A 22,668-nucleotide genomic window follows, 5' to 3' on the forward strand; every position below is an offset into this window, starting at 1 on the left:
CGAACTAGAGCTTGTAGAAAGCAAGAACGTCAACCCGAGATGTAGGGCAACTTGCGGGCATGGTGCTTGCGGATCTTTCAGGTGTCGGGCCCCAGGCGAGAAACAGAAGGCAGCACAGCCTGAATTGCCCTTAGAATTCCTTCACTCCCAAAAACATTACAAGAAAGGGTGCAGACATGCAGAGGGATTAAGGAGCGTGTCTCAATGAAAAAGCGACTTCAGGGTTAAAAACAAAGCGCGATTCGAAAGGTGAAGCAGATTCGATCTCTAGTGTGAAAACAATGTGCATTTGTGTGCTACACTGTTGTACTGGTTCCGACAGCGACCTTGCAGCCAGCGTACATTATGAAATGGCAAAACCAGTGAAGGCACGCAATTTAGCCTTCTTCACGTCACTGTTTTGCTTTAACCACCAGATTATAAAACTAACATGCGAGCATGATCCAAGCGTAAAGCCCTAATTCATTTCCAAGGTGTATCATTCTTTACATTTCATGGAAATTCTTATCCCAAAGGTGGCTGAAAGCAAAGTGCTTAACATACCAGTTATAGATTTAATTACAAACATTTGCGAAAAAGGAAGTTATTTTGAAATTATTTTGCATTTGTACGAACTTGCAACACTGCCCTTGCTTTACACAGACCTGTATTAGTGCTGCAATCCGAGCGCAGGCAGATCCTGGGATCTAACGAGAATCCTCTAGCTGGTGTTGCATTCTAATAAACCAGATGCACAAGTGACAGTAAAATGGGTTGTGAAAGGATGTTTTTAATGACTTTCAAGCATGTTGCAATTCAATTTCACATGGCTTTACATGGCATTTTACTAATATGTTTATCTAAACTCCCCCAGTGGACAATCATTCAATCTTTGAAGCAAAAAACTTCTGAAACATTGCAGGCATGAATGCTATGAACACAACATCAAGAACTTTATTTATAGGCATCACTGCAAATCTACCCAACATTTCTAATGCCAACTTGTGTGAGAGGCCAATTAAAAAGAAACAGAAAAACCTCTTCAAGGGGCTGCACCCATCAGGTACAAGAACAATAGACAGTGTACAACACATGATCAGGGAACGAAGTACTCAAATGACCTCAACAAGATGCACAGCAGACAAAATTAACAGTGCCATGATGTAGTTCACAATATACTTTACAGGCAAGGAAATGCCCGGCGTATAGAGAAATGACAGCAGGTGGTAGTCATGGTTACAATGAATGCCAAAGCAACGAAGCCTTCGATGAAAGTGACGGTCAACGTGAAGAGCTGGAGCTCGAGCGTGCGTGGCGTCGGGGTCCTCCACCCGTGCCGGCTGGAGACCGCGATCTTCGCGACGGTCTTGGTGAGCGATGTCGACCTGATGGAGGACTCCTGAAATGCGGCAACGACAGTCCATTATGTGAGCGGGGTGAACGAAAACTCGAGTCACTGCAATGGTGTGGACCTAAACTCGCAGCTGCAGGTCATCCAGACATGGCACTTTCACCTTGCTGCTTTCAACGATTTTCCTTATTTACTTATCCTCAGCAGGCCCCATCAGAAATTGTAAACCGCCGACTGTGGAGAATTTTACCGTAAGAATTCTTCAAATTAGTTCATTATTAGAGAGAGATATAAGAAACGGAAGTGACACATTTCCATGCTGCCATATTCAAGGCCAACTAGACACCTTTCCCCCTTTGCCTTAACTAGCATCCATATGCAACATGTCTTTCCTGCCTTCTCTCGCACCGGAGCAGAATACGTCAGGAGCCCTGCATTCCCCCCCCCTTCCTTTGCTCTCTCTGCGTTTGCTGCTGCACGAAGCACTTTCAGTGATGGTTTCGTGTGTTCTGCATTGCGTGACTTTCTGAAACGGCTGAAATTTCATGTGAAATTTAAGCCATTTTCACACCATGCAGTGGTTTCGTACTGTTGCCTTTGTTCGTAGGCACAGCTCCAGTTATATGGTAACTGCACTAGATGGCCACATAGGCATGGCAACTCGCACAGGTGAGCACAAAGCTACCATGAATATATGTCAAGCTCTGTACCATATAATTTTCTGGCTAAAACTCTGCATTTTTCGAAGAGTCCTGGGTGCGCAAACAAGCTGCTTATTTGTTCCTTTGACCACAGGGGCACAGTTTCCGCAAGAAAATTTCACGCTCATCGGGTTAACGACACTCGCATGTAACAATGAGCAGATGCTGCACTGTGAACTTTTGCGCATGTTCTATAGTAAAATAAAATGCTTACTGCTACAGTGAAACCTCGTAAAACCGTAGTTAGCCGGAGCTCGGAAAAAGTATGTACTAAACAGTAGTACTGCTTAACCGAAATAGCGCGAGATCGCCCGCTTACCTGTCAAAAACGGAACTACGAGAGCGTCCGATGAAATGCTGGCGATGGGATGCGATGAAGGAATGCCGGGTGCGACCAAACAGCTGCTCCCCCCTTCCCTCCCTCCCTCGACCACTTAACATTTTTTTCCCCTTTTGGCACACAACCAGTAGCCAGATTTAATTGTTATAACCGATAATGCGGTATGGGAGCTTGTAGTAAGTAGTTTATTTTACTGTAGAACACATACAAAAGTTGACGGAGCATTGGCTGCTCATAAGATCCTATATATAGTTAAAAGCGGTATCGTTATAAGCTATGGTCACTAGGATGTGACCATAGCTCTATATTTTGTGAAAATGGCTTTTCATTATTCAACAAATATTCGAGAAATATCCTATGAGTGACTCCATTCTAGCACTATTCGATACTGTCTCAAAGATTACCATACGCGCACATGCCTGTCAGCAAGAAGTTAGCACTGCTTTGTGAAAGCATGGACTCACCGGCCTGAACGTCCCCTTGGTGGAGGTGACCTGCGTGCAACGAAATATATTCAATGCGTGGCCCACTTCTGAAAGTTGTAATTCAACAGTTGAGTGCCATTAACTGTAAGGTTTATTTCTCGCAAAGATTCTGCGGAGCCCATTATACACGAGGTATCTTTTTTCTGTATGGGCTGAAAGTTGACGTCAATGCTTTTATAGTTACAAGTACATGCGCTTGCAACATATATTTATTCTGCATTGCTCTTACACTGACAATTTGCAAGCAGGAGCCAATGTTTCGACAACTGGACTTGTCTTTTTCGAAGCGACATATGCTTTTCTTGGCACAGTATATATAGGTGGTTCTTCTAAAGGGGAATGGGGTAAGGCGGGTGGGTGAGGCAACGACCGAGAGTGTAGAGTTTAAAAGAAAGGTGTGCTATTCAATGTCGGTGGAGGAATGTGAGGTAGCGCCGTGGTGTCAGCCGGTTTACATGTCACTGTAGATCCCAATCGTCAACTGGCTGACACATGGCGCTACTTCACATTCCTCCTCCGATGATGAATAGCACACCTTTCTTTTCAAACCTACACCCTCACTGCTAACAGGTCCTCTGTTGTTGCCTTGCCTGCCTGCCGTACCCCCTGTCCCTTTTAGTAGAACCACCTGTATATACTCTACCAAGGAAAGCATATTTTGCCCTGAAGAAGACAAGCTTACTTGTTGAAATGTTGGCTCCTGCTTTCACCTTGTTCTAGTTTTGCTCATTGTCATGAACAGTGTAAGGATTTCACACAAGATGGACTCATTAACAAAGGGAAAATCAGACATCCACCCGTTTGTAGCAATTGCTACAAGGGAAACCCATACGGGTTCCTCGAAAGAAAAGCCTTGCAGTTGAAGAAAAATTTGTCCTGGTTCGGGACTCAAACCCGGGACCACCGCCTTTCCGGGGCAGCCGCTCTACCATCTGAGCTAACCAGGCGGCTAGCAGATGGTAGGGCAAAGTCGAAATTTGTCAACAACTCAAAGCAAAAACAAGAGTTTGATGTAATAGTTCTGCGGAAACCCGCAAGGTGGAGAGAAGTAATTAATAAAGGGAAAATCAGACATCCACTCGTTCGTAGCGACTTCACCCTACCATCTGCTAGCCGCCTGGTTAGCTCAGATGGTAGAGCGGCTACCCTGGAAAGGCGGTGGTCCCAGGTTCGATTCCCGGACCAGGACGAATTTTTCTTCAACTGCGAGGCTTCTTTTTCGAGGAACCCGTATGGGTTTCCTTTGTAGCAATTGCTATGAACGGGTGGATGTCTGATTTTCCCTTTATTAATTACTTCTCTCCACCTTGCGGGTTTCCACAGAACTATTACGTCAAGACGGACTCATACTTGAAGGCACAGGTACAAGGTGCAAGAATTGTGATCCATTTTTGGTGCTTCAATTCTTTTTGAAGCTCGCTGATTTTTGGCATTATTTGAGCCCCCAAACCAAGATTGCTTTATAATTAATAATAATTTTTCAATGGTTTTCCCGTGGCATTTAATGCTGCCATGTTTGTGACGTATGATTGTCAGGTTATACTTTTCACTATGCACAAGTTTAATTCAAACACATTAAAAAAAAAAAAAAAGTCAGTGGTTTAGGGCCTTTTAAAGACTATTTTTAACTTCATCAACACAGTCCCATTCGGCCAAGACAAAAATATGACAGACCTTCGTGGACGTGACCTCGGTGGGGATGATCGTCTCCAGTGCGGAGGCGGCGCAGGGGGTCGTCTTGGAGGCATGGGGGGGCTGGGCCGCCTCGGAGGCACGGGTCGTGGCAGCAAGACTGATGCTGCTGTCACCTCCTGGCCATCTATCTGACCTGTAATGCAGAGAGCAGGAGAAAAGAAGAAGAAGAAAAAAAAGACCAATGTCACTGCGAAGAACTCCAAGTGGCATCGCTATGTTTATGCTAGATCTTCATCTTAGCAGCCAAATGCATTGTGCCGTCTCTGGAGAACTTTAAACCCTCTGAGCGCAGTCCGCACATGCGGCATCAATACTGGGAACAGCACCATGGCGACGCCAACATGCCTCAAGTGTCTGCATAATTGCAAAAGAAAAAAAAAAAAAATCTGAAGGCAGGCCGAAACCTAAACAATTTTATCGTGGTCTCGGAGTGACATCATGGACTGCTAATATGGGCAAACCAATAGTACAGCACTGCAAATTATTATTTCTGCTTTGAATCCACAAAAACGTTACAGATGCATTCGGTGTTCCACCAGGAGCGCTATCTTGATGCTGCTGCACACAAAATTGAGAAGAGCGATGGTGGTGCATGCGAACCGAAAATAAAATCTATACCCAAGGAGGCGATTGCAAATCAAGAAGCCTGTAACGCCCAACGTATCATATATACAAGCGTCAAAGTTCTGATGAGAGTGGAAAGCTCCGTGCACAGCCTACAGTAGAGTTTCTAATGTTCTGGAGAGAGTCTTTAGTTGTGGACAGTCCAGCAGAGAACAATTACACTACACTAATTTCATAACTTGAGTAGCTTTTCACTGTTCGTTTCTTGCAAGTGAACTCTTGATGGCCAAAAATAAAGCAACAAGTTCTTCCCATTTTCCTTGATATGGAACTATGTTCGGCCGTCACAGATCAAGACCACGGGAAATGCGCGCTCACCCCCGTCCATGTGGCGCATGGCTCGCTCGGCATCTGCGGGGTTTTCAAACTCAATGTAGGCGAACCCCCGCGACAGGTGGCTGTGGGTCCGATCCGGAGGTAGCTCGACACTCTTCACAGCGCCGTAGCAGCCAAAGATCTCGAGCAGGTGGTCACGGGTCACGTTGCGAGTCAGTCGACCCACGTGAATCTTGCACGGGCGGGGCGGCGATGGCGTCCGCTTGCGCCTGCTGCTGCTGGAAGTGGTTGCGTTGGTGGTGCCGCCTCCTCCTCCGCCGCCGCGAGCTCCACTTGCCGACCTGCACATTCCACGACAAGAGCAGACATGACGAGGCCACAATGCAATAAGAAAAACATTTGTCGAGCGAGCGGTGCGACCAAGCTTGAGCAACAATGTGGCTCGAGTACTGCTGTTTTTATGCGCTATATTTTAGGGCAATGAAGACAGCACGAACAGGACAGAAAGAACAATGACCAGACAACATATGCACATCACAAGAGGTCCATTGCAATGCAATCTTTGAACAATGGAAGTGTGCTAGCCAGGCATGTTTGTATTTGGATCCATATCAAAAGAAGATGATGCAGCTACGTGCCAAGCAAAATAAGAATGCTATTCGGTTTCAGGACTCCATCAGATATGCAATTTGCACTTACGCAAGATAGGTTTCCCTCTTTATGCAGCAGCATTTCTAGCAATCAATTATTCAGCAGCAATTACTAATCCTGGCAGGGTGGGCAGTAGCACTAGAATGTTTCCATTTTTCCATGCAAAGTGCCTTATACGTTGTAACAGACACTAAGCCGGTTCGTCTGCTACTAACAAAACCACAACAACTTTGCACTCTCTCTACCAAGAGATGAAAATGTAACAAAACAATTCTTCGGAACATTCCTTGTTGGAGTGTTGAGAAGGATCACAAGACAGTCAGCATCAATACATTAATACTCATCCGCAGTAGTCGTGATAACTTCCTGGTGGCTTCACACAAACATGCTACACTAGGTCCTTTCAATATTTCGCATGCCTGAGGCGCTGCTGTCAGCCAATGAACGTGGGTGTGTGCAGCTTTTCGGACAGTCGCGAACAACATACACAAGAGACCCACATTTACAGTGTTCTGGCTTTTCTTTTATACTACGTAGACACATCTGGACGACAGCAGATGACACCCGCACAACAGCAGTCTTTCAACTTGCAAAATAAATGATCTCCAACGCCAGTGGTGTACCACTTTCACAGAAATTTTTAAGACAGCTCCACCTATGGCTGACCTTTTTATATGAGAATAGATTATATAAGACCTTATGCTTTTAACAAAGCACTTTCCCGTTTGAAGTACAGCATTCAAGCAGACAACTGTGACGTAGGCTGTTTACACCTATTGTAAGAATGCTGCAACAAAGCCACAAATAAGGCATGAATTCCAGATAGCCTTATGCGCTGACTGTCCAACAGTCATTCAGAGAAATTCTTAATGACTCTCGGATAAACTGAAATTGAAACTGATAAACTGAAAATAGCTAAACACGTAAGGGCGCGCACGTATCACAGAAAAGCATTCGCTCTTTAGCAATGAGGCATGAACGTGTACTTTACGTGGGTGCAGGAGTAGGGGCTGGCTTCGCAGGCCTGCAGCGGTCAAAGAAGCAGCGGCACGGCGATCATTAGGCAGGAAAGCACCAAAGCCCACACAGGCACATGCACGCAATGCAACAAAAACCAACGCCACACACATGATGAAACATTGACGCCAATGCAAAAGAGACAGTAGGCAGCTTGGCCACCACGCAACATGACAACATGCAGGGCATGTTTGGGCTGGCATCAGGTTACTTAACCTAGCCCAAAGTTAAGTGTGCCGTCCCTTACCTGGACACACGGTTCCGGCGCCTTCGTGGCGACACGGAAGTTGAGCGAGACGACGATGAAGATGACGACGACGAAGAGCGGGACGATTCACTGGAGGCACTTCCGCTCGAACTGCTGTCACTGGAGCTGCTGCCGCTGCTGTGAGTGCACATAACGTGAAAGAACAGTCAGTACGGAGGAACTAGCAGAGGGAACTGATAGCACTTGAAGCTGCACCTAATGCAGCTTCTAACTAGACCTTGTCTACTTCTGCCCACTGGTGGCACATAAACGAACAAGCGTTTCTCTATGTTCGACTGCTTGCTTCTTCTGTAGTATCACCACCACGACAAGTGATAGGGAAATATCCATAGAGTTTCCACGAAATTTTACTGGAAGAAACTCTCGCGCTGCGATCGCTTAGCTACCATGGAAACGATGGTTAGTACATGGTTTTGTCTTGTCGTGCTTGCCTTGCCATATATCATAGTTCAGAACATGCACACGTCGCAAATTTTTAATTTCTTTTTTTTTTTCTCTCCATCATGACATGATGTGCGCTAAACGAAACACGTTCCAGACTTTCGTGACAAAGCCTAGATTTTTCTCGCACCGTGTGCCACTGTGGGAAGTTTCCGGGCAGAACATTCTGCGACTGTGCGGAGGACAAACCAAAGAGTTTGAAGGTGTGAGAGGAAAAATGCGCGACAGGTTGGTTACCTGGCAGCGCTGCTTGAACGCGAGCTGCTAGTGGATGCCGTCCTGCTCTTCTTCGTTCGTTCCCGGCTTCGCTCTTTCTTGGTGTCCGTCGATCGGACGCGCTTCGGGCTAGCGGCCCTGCAAAATACAGCAGTGTGTTGGGGTGAATTCACAAAAGCACCGAACACGCCATCAAAGAAAGCGCCGATCGAAGTAGTACTTCGGACAGAAATCTGGCACACACTGTCATTTAGCCAAAAAAATGACGTGTCACTAACACCGGCAGTACTCACATGATTGCTGCGGACTGGGGTGTCGAAAATCAGTTGCCCGCTCTGTCTGAAAAGATAGAGCATAAAAAAAATTTGCAACCGAGTTACGACTTCGCAGCACAACTCAAAAAACCTAGGCTTAGCAGAGCGTGTCGGAAGACGCCGGCTCTCCCGACAATCGATAACTTCGCTATACGTGACATTTACGTCATGCGTTTGGGCATGCAGCTGAGATCCGCCGCGCTATTGTTACTTTGAGGGGACGATTGTAAGTAGACTCACCAGCAATCTAGTTACTACGCACGAAAGAACGATAAAAAGAACACTACTCGACCGGCGCCATGGCGTCCGCGCATAGTTACTTGATCACACTTGATGGCGTGGTGATGTCGCTAAAAATATAAATTTGTTATTAAAAGAAAGAAGCTGTACTACACATTTGTAATCATAACGTAATCTACCTTGACGCAGTAAGTAACGAACTTGCCGTGTATAAAAGAGAACAAGTACTTGTGGCGTCTTGTAAAATTTTCCTGCTACACAGTCAAAACCGAAACCGTTAAATGGCGGCACGTCATATGAGAGCGTGTATGAGCATTGGTATGAGAGAGATTCCTGCGGCGTCTCTCGTGGCTCAAAGAGATGTTGACGAGCACCGTTTCCTGTTATAGCAGTTATTGTCTGAATTCACGAGCCTAAAACTTGATGATTTTCGCGTTGTTCAGAGACGGCGCTTCCCGGATGAAATGAACGCCGACCCAGAAACTTCGAAGTGGAAACCGGTGCACTCCCGGTAAGCCAGGCGTTCAGTTTCGTCAGGTCGTGCATTATTTGCGAACAAATTCGTTTTTATTTCAGACTGATGGCTATCCTGAACAACATTCAAGCGCAGGTCGACGCAGAGCGGCGGTTGGTGGACACCATGAACGAGTTTTACCGACAGTTCATCTCTGTGTACGATGTCTTACCATCCATTGTTTTTTAAACAGATCATTTCTCTCTCTTTCAACTTATTCTATTCATGTCAGCCGCCCTTCATGTTTCAGACCTACTGCCGCAGAAGAAACAAAAGAAAACCAAGCCAACACTTCTCAAATGGACATAACGCAAGGTTCGAATTCGTCGATGTCAGCTGCCACGTTTACGAAAGTTCAAATTTTTAACATACTCTGAAATGCGCAGAACCGACCGACATATTCTGTGCGCTACGTACAGGCCTTATCCTCTCCCCTTTCCATATTCATCGTGTTTTTCTCTTTCTTGCACAGCTAAGCAAAAACTTGGAGACTTCCTGGAGAAAGCTAACACTGTTCTAGCCAAAGCAAAACAGCTGAGGCATGGAGACAGTGTACGTATTGCTCATCAATATTCACTCCGGCACAAAAGCGATAAACACCAGTAAAATGGTCGCAGAGCGATTATTACTCCTGATGTGACACTAATATGTTCACATATTCAACATGAATGAGCAAGACACTGTGCAAGTCACAGTCAAGTCATCATATTGCACAAAATTAGAGCTTGGCTTAACTGCATCATCTAAAATCTTAAAGACATTTGTTTCATATTGTGTGACAGTGCCGCGATGCATACATCATTACACTTTTCTTGTTCTTAGGGAGACTGTTTCCCCCGTGCAGGGTAGCCAACCGGAACTACCACTGGTTAACCTCCCTGCCTTTCTGTACAACCTTTTTCTCTCTCTCTCTAGGGAGACTGCCCCAGTAAAAATGAAAGACATTCGACGAAAATCAAAAATGCCTCCACCATGGCATCAAAGAAAATTGATGACCGCCAGCATGATAAGGTTTGTCTAGAGTGCCTGATGTATATTGTCAGTGAACATTTCAAGGCAATTGAATCCGCATGTGGCCTTTTGGAGAGCCCACAGGCTTTTCCAACTTAACTGTGGCACGCAGTGCTTAGCATAGCCATGTTTTCATGGCCTGACTTGTTTATGTGTTGCTCAGTGTGTTAGTAATTTATACACGTATGAACGTATGCTATAGTTCTCCTTGCATCGGAGACATTCCCAGCTTTTCATGTTACGGTCATTTCGCAGAGTTCCCTACCACTTTTTCATACATGAAGTCGAACATGAAATGCGGCAAGGCAGCTGAAGGTCGATTTTTAAAATTTTCTTTGCTTTGTGAGTGTGCACACCCAAGTGGTCAAAACGAATCCACAGTCCTCCGCTGCGGTGTCCCTCGTAAGTTATTGTGCAGCTTCGGCACATTAAATCCTAAATTTCAAAATTCAGTCTTTTGATTTATCTTTTTTCTCCGTCAAAAGTAGTTGCATTAGTGCCGCTCGACGTGCAGTTAATGAAGCAGGCTTCTGCTTTGTTTCTGCAGCCCCCAGTTGCAGCAAAGACGGCTGCACCAAAGCAGACGCCGCGTTCGCGGAGTCGTTCGGTCGTCACGGTGAGGAAGGTGAGCATCATCAGAGAGCAGCCGCGCTCGACATCCCAGTCACGATGCCAGAGACAGCGGCGAGCAGTCAGTCCTTCAAAGAAAAGCGACACGGTCGCATACAGGTATGCTTACTTTTCTTTCTGAAGGTGTCTCAGTGGCAGTCATTAAGTGGAGCATATTGCCACATACGTCTAAACGAGCATAGCTCTGGGCAGAGTGTGATTTTTTCCCCGTGGAAATTCGAATTATGCACATTATTTTGCCAAAATCTCGATCTCGAAAAGATCAACACAATTGATATATTACCTTAGCTAATGTTGAAGATCAGCAACGACAAAATCACGAAGTTTTGACAAGCATGATTTAAAAAATGGATGACTTGGAAAATCGTGGGAGGCGCCATAATTTGCTTTCTTATGGTTTGCCGGATTCTAATGCCAATGAGATGGCAGCCCACTCTGAGGAACTCGTCATAAGTCTGTGCACTTCGAAGTTTGAACTGTCTTCGTTATCTGTCGAATGCGCACACAGGCTGGGTAAATTCTGCAAAGAAAAAAATCGGCCCATCATTATGCGCTTTAATTCATTTAAAGCCCGCCAAGCCGTGCTTGCAAAAGCATTCAAGGTCAAGGGATTGAGCGTTGCTATATCTGGAGACTTTTCCCTTACTGTCCGTGATAAGCGAAAGAAATTATGGGCTTACGTCAAACAAAACAGCGAAGAAGTCTTGAAACCAGTTCTGTAGTTTGATACGCTTCACTTGGTGAGCAGGCTATTTCAATGGGACAGTGAATCCATTGTTGTACGGGAGCAATCACAAATTGCTATTAATAGTGCGATGTGCCCGGTCAGGTTTTTTGTTAATCAATTGCCATACTATAAAAAATAAAGTTGAGGATTTTTGCTTTTTTCTTTGTGCTGTCCAACCGACCATTGTTTTGGGGAATCGAATCTTGACTTGACCTGACTGTCTCAGGCTCTGAGATATTGCCTGGCATGTACGAGGATTTTCGTCAAGACCGCTGTTCATGCGGTGGAGGGCTGTTTATTCTTGTCCATAATAGTATCCCAAGCATCCAGATAGAATTTACCGATAGTGAAACTTAATCAATTTTTTTGTAAAGCAAGGCTGCCGAATGGGAAACCAATGGTTGGGCCATTTTGTAGGCCTCCTGGTCCTTCTGTAGAACCGCCAGTTAGTTTATCCCATTTTTTTTAAACTATTAACAATGAATGCCTTGTCCTAGTGAGGGACATTGACATTCCCGATATTGACTGGTCAGCTGGGGAAGCAAGGGATACTGCTTGCGGGAGTCTATACTCAACTTTTTTTTTATATTGTAGACCAGAACGCCTTCTATCAGCATGTGCACGAGCCATCGCGCACTGATCTAACAGGTCATATACTCGACCTCTTGCTCTGTAACGTACTTGATGTTGTGTACAATGTACAGGTGTTGCGAGGTTGGAGCGACCACAATGTTGTTCTAGCAGATTTATCAGTTCTGTATGGGAAGTTTGCAAAAACACCTTGCCGAAAGACATGTCTACAGCAGGGCCAACTACGAGGTGATTAGTGCTGCTTTCGAGTCGTTCTTTCCAACTTTTGATGCACTCGTGGATAATCTAAATATAAAAAAACTGTGGAATACTTTCGAACGGAAAATGTTTGAACTACGTGAAGCTTTTGTGTCATCACGATTTATATCAAGTAGGAGAGCTCAAGACAAACCCTGGTTTAACACAGAGTTACGTGCCGTAATTCGAAGACAGCGGTGAAATTATCAAAGATACTTTACCAGAGCGTTTGGCCTTGCTGAAAGCAATAAAAATTTAATTTAGACGAAAGTCCGACATCGCTAAGGGCTTGCATTTCTTGAATCTGGGACAAAGAATTGTCATGGATACCAAAGAATTTTGGATGTATGTGAACCGTGATGGCAAGGACAACCAATCGATACCTGCTTTGAAATATGATGCAACAATCATTCATGCTAATGAGTCTAAAGTTGAAATTTTTAGCCATTATTTTTCATCTGTGTTTCTGCCGTCCAGCTCACGAACTGTCTGTTTTGCATTACCTGTTGAAGTAGACTGCACGCCGCAAGTCACCTGTTGTGTCAGTGGTATCCCTAAATTATTAAAAAACGTGTACAAGGCTAAGGCAAGTGGCCCTGATGAGATTTCTGCCGCTTTCATCAGGAATTGTGAAGACACATTATGCTTTTATTTCACCCGGTTGTTCCAGAAGTCTTTCAATGAAATTGACGTGCCTGATGACTGGAAGTTAGCATGAACCATGCTCATACATAAGAGTGGTGTGCGAAACTCCGTTTAGAACTGCAGATCCGTGTCCTTAACAAGTACAAGCTGTAAAATTATGGAGCATGTAATATATAATTCTGTTATGGCTCATTTAACCAAACATAATTTCCTAAGCCCCAGCCAACATGGTTTTGGGTGTGATTTTTCTTGCAATACACAGTTGGTACACTTTATTCACGATTTAGCTTCGGCAATTGATAAGCAACAAGTTGTGGACTGCGTTTTCTCAGCCTTCCGTAAAGCATTTGATGTAGTAGCATGCAGTCTCCTACTCTCCAAATTAAAAGCTTATAACTTGGATGGTAAAATAGATTGGATTGTCGAATATTTGTCAATGCGGAAAGAGGCTGTTATTCTGAATGATACATCTTCACAATATCCACCAGTTACGTCAGGAGTTCCCCAAGGCTCAGTGTTGGGACCACAATTGTTTTTGTTGTATAGTAATGATATTTCAATTGGTACACAGTCTTCATTCAGGATGTTTGCCGACGATTGTGTTGTTTATAGACCTTTGGTGGGAGGGGAACCCACAACCTTTGGTGTTAATTAGAGTGAATTAGGCCGTCAATTTCTTTATAAGAAAGCATGAAGCCAAGGCAAAGAAGTGTCAGCACGACCTGTGATGTTAATTAAGGCACTCGAACCCATAACCTTTGGTGGGAGGCGACCCACCAATCTCCACTTGGAGATATGGGTGAACCAGCTATATCTCCAGTTAGATTCCAATTATCATGAGGGTCGAGAGTTGGACCCACTACCTTTGGTGTTAATTAAGGCTCAGTTAATTAAGATAGAGTTAATCAAGGTACTCGGACCCATGACGTTTGGTGGGAGTCGAACCCACAACCTTTGGTGTTAATTAAGGTGAAGTTAATTAAGGCATTCGAACCCACAGCCCAACATGGTTATATGGGTGAACCGGCCACATCTCCAAGTTGGATTCCAATTGACATCGTGAAGGTCGAGAGTTGAACCCTCTACCATTGGTGTTGATTAAGGCAAACTTAATTAATGCACTTGAACTCAAGATGAACCTGCAACTTTTGGTGTTAATTAGGGCAACCTTTAATTAAGGTAGAGTTAGTTAAGGCACTCGAGCTCACAACCTTTGGTGGGGAGAAAACAAGTAATAGGAAGTAACACCGCATTCGAATGAAAATGTCAAGTAATGTAATGAATGTCTCATGAGCACGGAGGCTTTTGCCTTCATCCTCTTTAGCGTATGCTAAAGTGACTGTCAACTTTTTTTATTAAGTATCCACGGTAAGTATCATGCTGTTTGCAGTAACCAACACCTCTCAATGTGCGGTTTAGAAAAATGTGTCTTTTACTCTTTATGTGCTTTTCCTTTTCTCATGTATTCGTAACTTTAGTTGGTATTGGTTTGTACTTTTATTTGCACAAGTTACCATGTCGCATACTCCCAGGCCCAGCTGTTAGTTCATCTGGAAGGAATGTTTGCCAGAAGTTAACTTGCAGTCTTCATCATCGTCTGCTTCTCTGATACCGAGCCTTACTATTTGCTAGGAGTAGGCATCAACCTTGCAGCCTTCTTGCTGTGTTTAAGTTTATTATAAAATGTACGGTCATGGGCAAGCTCACCTGAAACTACTGAGCGACAACTGAAAACTACCGGTGACTCTGTGCAGCCACGAGGACCTGAGCCAACAATGAGATAAACACCGACCTGAGAGTGTAGACAGGTGCGCCTGCGTCTGCATAATTAGTGAGCGAAGGACTGCGCCTTTCCTGTGCCTTGCGTCATCCTTATGATTCATCAATGAGCATTATTGCAAGACATTATTAGGCAAAATATTACCGCCACTGTTGTGGCGGTGTTTATCTTGTTGTTGGCTCATGTTCTCATGGCTGCATGGTGCGGCCGGTAGTGTTCAGTCACAGCTTCATCATTTCCGGTTAGCACATCCACGACTTCACGTGCCAGTGATGTTATACGGCGGGTCGTCTTTAGCTTCGATGCCTGTGATTTGTAATCTACAGAAGCCGATGTTTTTTGGCCGTGTGAACATGCAAAAATGTTTTCTTGCAGATGTTATGGTGCGCTTTAAGGGACCATGGAAACTGAGCGATGGTTATCTCAACTGCCTCCACTATATTGGTATGGGAACAAGAGAAATGGGCACAGCTAGAAGCACCTAAGCTATGATTGACACTGCACTACAACATTGCGCTAAATATAGTTTAGCTGTATATAGTTTATTAGCTTCTGCTGCTTGTGCATGTTGGGCTGAACGGTTGCAAACACTTTGCTTAAACCTACCTCTTCCTAGCCGCCAGTCATCTCATTTTTTTTTCGGAAGTTGTACCTGCAATTTTCCTTTATGGCATAATTAGGCAGCACCTGCCATGGTAGTTCAGTGAGTATAGCATCTCGCTGTGGTGCTCAAGACCGTGTATTTGATTCCTCTCTATGGCAGCTGCGTTTCGATCGGGGCAGATTGAAAGAAAAAAAATGCTCATTTACAGCAGCTTGGGTGCACGTAAAGAAACCCCAGGTGGTCAAAATTAATCCGAATCCGAATCCTGTGCCATTTCAGGTAACCCACTGTGCCAGTTTAGAAATGTCAAACCTGATAATTTAATTTTTATGTTGTGATACGCAGCTTTAACATAGTGTTTTAATGTAGGTGAAACAACAGATATTGCAACAGCAAGAAGTTGCAGCTTGCCACCTGCATCTTCTCAGTGAGGCTTGTAGATCTGCGTCACCATTGAAGCTATGGTGCCGCCGTGTAAAAAGAAATTGAAGCATAAAATCACCAAAGTAGGAAAACTTCTTCAGTATTTATTGAAGACAACTGTCGATGCACACAAAAGTTTCTAGTGTAAACGCCGAAAAGTGACGTAGTAAGATTACTGGTAATAAGGCAACCACCAACGACCACAACAATCATCTTTGATACTGCTGTTGGCTTATGTTCTTCGGTATCGTGGTTTTACGCTGTTTCTGTTTTGTTTGTTCTGGTAAGTTTGTTATTACTCTCCTGCACACTCTTCTGCTGTAGGGAGGCACTATTTCGACACTAAACAAAATAAATAATAAATAATTGATGTATCACAAACTGAACATCGAATCGTTCTGACACAATTTCTATAGTACTGGGAACATTCTTTGCTAGGTGCAGCAGAGGACATGGTAGAGATTATATCTAAAAAAAAAAAATAGTGAAAAATTATTGCTGATGCTTTGTCGCTGGAGAGAGATGCAAGACAAAGCTAAGGTGCATTGTGCCATTCGGTTTAGATTGTGAATAATGCAAGGGCTACAATGTGTTCAGTACAAAGCAAGAAACTCTCACTGTGTATGTTTTGTTGCCATGCCATATTCACATAAGCCACACAAAGATTGAAGCACAATATGCAAGAAACAATGTGTTTGCAAGCCACATAGCTCGCTATTGCATTGAGCGCTTGCATGCTGCAGCCCGATGGTTTGTGGGCGCTAATCCGGGGTCGTCGTAAATGTCATACCTGCTTTTGTTGCACCATGGCGATAGCAAGCTTACTGTGAAAGCTACTGTACAGTTGGGGAAAAAGTATTGTGGAACAATGTTGTTGGAAAGAAAAAAAAAATTCTTGAACGGTCAAGCATCGAAAACAAATTTGGTAACTGCACAATGACGTTTTCACGTGAAATTTTACGGTGTGCTTGCCGAGATGACAGGCAAAATATTGTCACAGAGCTCGTGTTCCACAGACCTTTGTCCTGGAGTGTACATTTGCCTGCACTGCCTCTGCCCATAACATTGTGCAGCCTGCTTCAATGAGACCAAGCCAATCACTGCATTTTTTTAGAGATCACTCTAAGCCATGATTCTCAGATATTTATTCAAGTGCCACTCATCACTTCAAACCAAAACTCCATGCATGTTCATCCTCAGTGTCTACAAACTGGGAGGTTTGTCATTCTCGAACCTCCCGTTGTGTCCCCAGGTGCGCAGACAGTTTAAATACTCATTGAGGTTTGTCTCCCATTACTTTTCAAGCAGAATGAAGTAGCAAATCTTGATTATGGCAGTATCAAGGTTGAGTGAGCTTGAAGAATGATTGTGTGCTAGTACTAGTACCAGCTTACAGAATATTTTTGAGTGTGGAAACTGTGAAAAAAACTCAAATACATTGAACCTAATAATAGAACCTTGATTTAAAATACACACTTCATAGACATCACAACAAACTTAATGGTGCAGCTCTCAGTCTTGAAGCTAGTATAATACCGTATTTGCACAAATATAACTTAAGAACTGGAAGGTACTCATGGTAATGTAATATTGAGAGAGTTTTCCACTTCTGTAGGGCTTAGCTGCTTGGTGGCTGAACTCGCCGCACAGTGAAACCTGGAATTTGAAAAAAAGAAAGAAATTTTGTAGAGTTGGGTGACTAACAGTTTTTAACATCATATCGAATACAAATTGAATAGTGCGAGTATTGAATTGAATGTTTTTCGAATAGTTTGCGAATAATGTACAGCCTTCTCACCAGGAATTTCAACATCAGGGTAATTACAGCAATTGAAGGTTTCTGTCATTACACTGCACATTATAAAGCATGCATTATCAAAAGCACAAAGAGAACATTAGGAACAACTGAGCAGATTGTTCAATAGCTCAGTGCTCTTAGGAACCTATGTGGTTATGCATTATTATATAATGTTTATGGAGGTAACGTAGTGGGCCAATTAATATCAATGTATACCTTTGCGACCATACCAGACATGCCTGTCATCTTTGGTGATGGCATAGTGAAAGAAAGAAAACAGTTTTTCACTAGTATGTTATGCCTAATGTGGGTGGGGCACATTTTTGCTTCAATATGATGCTTAATTGTGTGTAGTTGACGGTGTAGAATATCTAAAAAATATTCAGATTTTTGAGTAGTGGCTATTTGATTCAAGGACCTAATCGAATATGGCTATTTGATTCGAAGACTGAATCGTATAGGACAATATTTGATTTGTTATTTGAAAGTTTCGAATATTCACACATCCCTAAAATTTCGCGCTATATATTTGGAGCTGATGTGGTATGGTACATAATTTATGCTTTTTGGCATTATCCTCATTTTGAAGGCTTTCGTGATCAGGTGTACGGTGTTTCCAACCTGTGCGGACTCAAAGCATGCCCGAATGTGCTTCCAGATCAGTTACTTGTTATACTGCTCGCATTTCCAATGTAACTAAATATATATCTGTTTCCGATTACATCACAGAGAAATGCTGAGCGTTCCTGAGGTTCGAGCACAACTGCGCGAGTTCTCCGCCCTAGTTGACGAAGCACGGAAGTGCGCTGCGAAGGAGACCGATTGCCCCGAGCGACAACAGTTCCTGTCGGTGTACGACGCTGAGGTACATTATCGCGCAATTGTTTTTTTTTTTGTGTGTGTTTTTTTAAAGGATTTCATACGCTTTCACCCACCATAATCTTGCAGTGCTTTATTTGGGCACAAAACTGTTCTAATATGCAAGTCGTCACCGACTGACTTGCCACTAGTCTTGGAAAAGAAAAGTGTACATTCATTGCATTCTACTGGTACTAACATGTGGCACAGAAACTCGGAGGTTAACAAGGAAGGTTGAGAGTAAGTTAGGGAGTGCGTGGCGAACGATGGAACGAAAAATGCTAGACGCAGCGTTAAACGAAAGCGAGACAGCCTTGTGGATGGGAGAGCAAACGGGGATAGCCGATGTGTTCTAGTTTACATTAAGAGGGGAAAATAGAGTTGGGCACGCTGTGTAATGCGTGCCCATTAGAGTTACACAATGGGTGTTAAGGGTAGGGAAGCGCAGTTGAAAAAGGAAGAGAATTATGTGGCATGGCGAAGTTAGGAAATGTGTAGGCGTAAGTCTGAATCAGCTAGGGCAAGACAGTGGTAATTGGAGATTGCTGGGGGAGGCCTGGAAGAGTTTAATAATTACTTGTGTATGAATTTATTCTGATAGTATTTGTTAATCAACAAGGAGAAAAAAAAATAAGCGTGATAAAAAGTTTGAAGACAAGGAAAACGAGAGGGGCGAGTGCTATCCTGTTGTCTTGCTTGTATGCGTATCTTTTATTTTTTTGTGCTTGCTTTTTATATTCATGAATATATGTTCTTGTTGGATATGAACTCTTCTACTGAAACAGGGGATATTGTATGGTTACAGCCACTCGGCCATAACATTTTTTTTTTCTGCAGGGAAGTCTTTTGCCTTACTGTTCGCTGCTTTATACACAGAGTGTATAGTACACACAGCTGCACTTGCAAGGTGTTCCTGCTTATTTTAAAGACAAGAAATACAATTGAAACAGCTTCTAGTGCACTCCGTGCAATTCTGGGATCGATGTCATTTCCACCTTATCGTGCAGCCGCATGGCACATCAGCAGGCGTGCCCGTGATCTACTAAGGGGCAATTCGAACTCTATTTGCAATATATTAAAATATGCTTTTCCGCTATTATTTTGGTGATATATGCTAGTAGTATCTAAGTACAAAAATTTTACTCATGTAAGATTTTGTTTTAGTTAGTGTTTAAACACAAATGTATTTTCATGACTTTTCAGGAAGCTGCTGCCGACAATGGTGAATCAAGTAAAAGTGAATGTAAGTGACTATCATTTAGAAGGTTATGCAGGTTGATAATCGCATTAGCATTCCCGCGTAGCATACAGCATGGTGAAGCTGTGGATGGACTATTGTAATGTTCGAATAGCTTTTCTGCCTCTCTTGTACTTGGCTACCTGTGTACTGTGCTCTGTCTCGCTGACTGCGAGACAGAGCATATTGTATTGTATATTGTATTGTATTGCATATTGTATTGTATATTGCATATATGTATTGAGGCTATGGTTTGTGTAGGTCAATCAGTAATGAAACGTGGCTGCATGCTCTAGGGCAGACAAAACCCAGGCTTGACCATTGTGTGCTGCCAATTCTTGCGTGACACTTCCATTCAGTCAGTGTCGTCGTGTGTGGGGCCACCAGAGGTGGACAGTGGAATAACCCTTGTTTTGGTTCACTTTTCTCGTTGGCTGGCATGACCCATGACTTTTGCTACGCTGCACGTAATTTGTGAGGTAAAGCACAGTAACAGTCGCGCAGACCTCCTGGGTCCGCCTGGCTTTGCTGCCGAGTTGTTTTAAGGCTCCGTACATTTAAAACAAAATTAGAGCTTGTAAAAAATTTTCCCACTGTGTTGTGCAACAGAAAACAAAACAAAATTTTACTAAAATTTACATCTCAGTTTTTTTTTTTTCGGTGCGATAGAATTTTTATAGCTACCTCCCACGCCTAGTCATTTCTGTCTAATAATTTTGTTCTGTATTATCCACACGAGTTCTGTCCCTGCGTAATGTTATAAATGAAGTTTGATTCTAATTTTTGTTCAAATCTAAAATGAACTCAACTCTTAATTCCTGCACAGTCACATCACCATATGGCATTGTGCCCTTGCTAGAATGCTTCTCTAAATCTTCGTAATTCTGTGTATTAAATGCAACTAAAGCATTGAAGAACAGGATCTGCAGTTATACGGCATGTTTTGACGTCACCGAAATTAGTGAGTCAGTTATTCACTGGAAAGTAGTCACACTGCTGTAAGCTCGATGTGAAAAAGTATCCTCTTGAAGAAGTCTGGCTAATTTGTCTGAAAAAAATATATTCATACGCACACACACATTCTGAATTTCGCATGAAAAAAAAGTGCATTGTATATAGTAATAAAAACAGAAAATGCTGAACTGTACCTGTATGCCCAGAGAGCGGAAACACAGCCTAGGGCGGTACTGGATTAGATAGCGTGATGAGATAAGGAAATTGGAAGACATAGCAGCGATAAGTATAGAAAGCATTGGGAGGAGCCTCTGTATTGCATTGAACAGAAAGTAGGCTGATCGTGATAGATACTTGGAAGGTTACACTCTCAGTAATGCACAGATGTCATTGTATTTCCGTGCAGCGTTCTCGGTGCTGACCTCGCCGGCGTTTCCATCGCGGGAGGAGTTCCGAAGGGAGTTTCGCACCTACATTGAGAAGAAACGCGCTGCCTTGGACAAGTGCATTCTGGACTTCTGTGGCGAGAGCATTTTGCCACTTCTGGAAAGCACGCCTTGCCCAAACCAGTTAGTGTTACCTAGATACCTTTTTCCGAAATTGTGTGCAAGTCTTCTGAAAGTGTTGACGACGTAAATATCTTATGGGCCTCTGGTCAAAAATGCAAGGAAGCACAGCAAAATGTAAAATTTAAGCATAAGTAAAATGCTTTGCATGTTTAAAACAATTTTGGTCAGTTCAATTGTGTGTAAAAAGTACTCTGTTGCATGCTCGTTGGTTCACATTGTACAAGTACTCTGTACTCAAGTACTCATCGCTTTGCAAAATGCGATGATAAGTGACGATGCAGGGATAGAACAGACTGCAGGGTGGTAGCAGTTCATTACTTACAGCAGTACAATATACTTGTCACTATACTATGCTGTCAGATCCATTGCCATTTTTCTAGTTTCATTTTGCGCAGGGCATTACCAGTTCATCAGTGTGTGATTGTAGAAAGGAAAGCAGCCCGATCTGTTCTAATCAGTACATCGCATCAAATCAGAGCATTATGAGTATGGAGTCTTGCGTGTGCACAAGGAATAGATAAACATGACTGTATGCAAAATGCTGACATCAAGTTTTTTACCTTGAATGAGGTGGTCACTGTGCTTTGTTAACACTCTCAATTCCTGTAGTGCTGCTTGAAAAGTGCCCTTCTACACTGCAACGAAACTTTACACCCTTTGGGAAAACACCCTTTTGCGAAATTGTTACCGATGGGTCTCCTTAGGGGTGTTACTAGGGGTTCGACAGCGACTCCTTCATTCGAATGGTTGCGTAGCTTTTTTATCAATAGATTTGATGAGGAAGTGATGTGCAAAAATGGCTTTCAGTTTTTTAGAGCACATTTTGTGTCAACAATTTGCTTCACATTGTGTACACCTCTGTAAGAGAGGTTGAAAGCATGAAGACAAGAAGGTACGAAGCGTCAAATGAACATGGTGGGAAAACATTTATAATAAAGCTAAAAATTCTTGGCTTTGTTTCCATAGTGTGTCCATGTGGCAGCAGTCTGCTTTCTGATTATTGCCTTTTTTTATTTTTCAGGGAATACACTGCTGTTGTGCAGACCTTTTATGGGATCATCTGCAATAAGGGACGTCGTTTTCCTGCGTTTGTCGACTGTGAACCATGACAGTGCTTCCTGTGTTCATTGCCCGTGCCTGCAAAGTGTTCAACCAGCAGCATCGAACAGCTCTCGTGCATTTTTTAGGACTGCATTTATTGATGGTCGAATCTCTTTTGTACTGAAGCTGCAAATAAATTAAGTGCTCAAAGCCCAAGCGGTTTCTTGTGTCATATTCAGGTGGTCATTTTAGAGCCCTCTGGCAGCACCACAGGAGTCAAGTAAAAGAGCAACTAAGCATTACTGCTAGCATAAGCATGCTCCAGTGTTGATAAGGAAGCAGGATTATCACTTTCACAGTGAGTTATCTTTGTTTTTTAAAGCTGTTTTTCACCATCTTCGTAGCACGATGCAGAGTACCCACAAATGACCACCTGAATGGGCCATTGAAG

The 22,668-nt window shown here is 43.3% G+C and overlaps 2 protein-coding genes across 3 annotated transcripts; one reads left to right on the forward strand and one right to left on the reverse strand.

Annotated features, from left to right (window-relative positions):
* Positions 1-749: 749 nt before the first annotated feature.
* On the reverse strand, positions 750-8,699 carry LOC142589851 (uncharacterized). Of its 2 annotated transcripts, XM_075701478.1 has the most exons (9): positions 8,599-8,699; positions 8,338-8,383; positions 8,066-8,182; positions 7,367-7,504; positions 7,094-7,126; positions 5,494-5,792; positions 4,531-4,684; positions 2,836-2,865; positions 750-1,378 (listed from the first exon to the last, which is right to left on the reverse strand). In XM_075701478.1, coding segments are annotated over exons 2-9 (891 nt in total). In that variant the 5' UTR covers positions 8,340-8,383; positions 8,599-8,699; the 3' UTR covers positions 750-1,260. The 2 variants fall into 2 exon arrangements, with proteins under 2 accessions (XP_075557593.1, XP_075557594.1); XM_075701479.1 differs by lacking the exon at positions 7,094-7,126.
* A 171-nt stretch (positions 8,700-8,870) lies between these two features.
* LOC142589850 (uncharacterized) lies at positions 8,871-22,433 on the forward strand. Its single transcript, XM_075701477.1, has 10 exons — positions 8,871-9,109; positions 9,175-9,270; positions 9,363-9,427; positions 9,585-9,664; positions 10,028-10,123; positions 10,671-10,852; positions 18,288-18,423; positions 19,620-19,659; positions 21,014-21,176; positions 22,198-22,433. Exons 1-10 carry the CDS (start codon positions 9,063-9,065, stop codon positions 22,283-22,285), a joined length of 993 nt encoding a protein of 330 aa, XP_075557592.1. The 5' UTR covers positions 8,871-9,062; the 3' UTR covers positions 22,286-22,433.
* The last annotated feature ends 235 nt before the right edge of the window (positions 22,434-22,668 follow it).

Source organism: Dermacentor variabilis, chromosome 8 (assembly GCF_050947875.1).
Source record: "Dermacentor variabilis isolate Ectoservices chromosome 8, ASM5094787v1, whole genome shotgun sequence".
Taxonomy (NCBI): Eukaryota; Metazoa; Arthropoda; class Arachnida; order Ixodida; family Ixodidae; genus Dermacentor; species Dermacentor variabilis.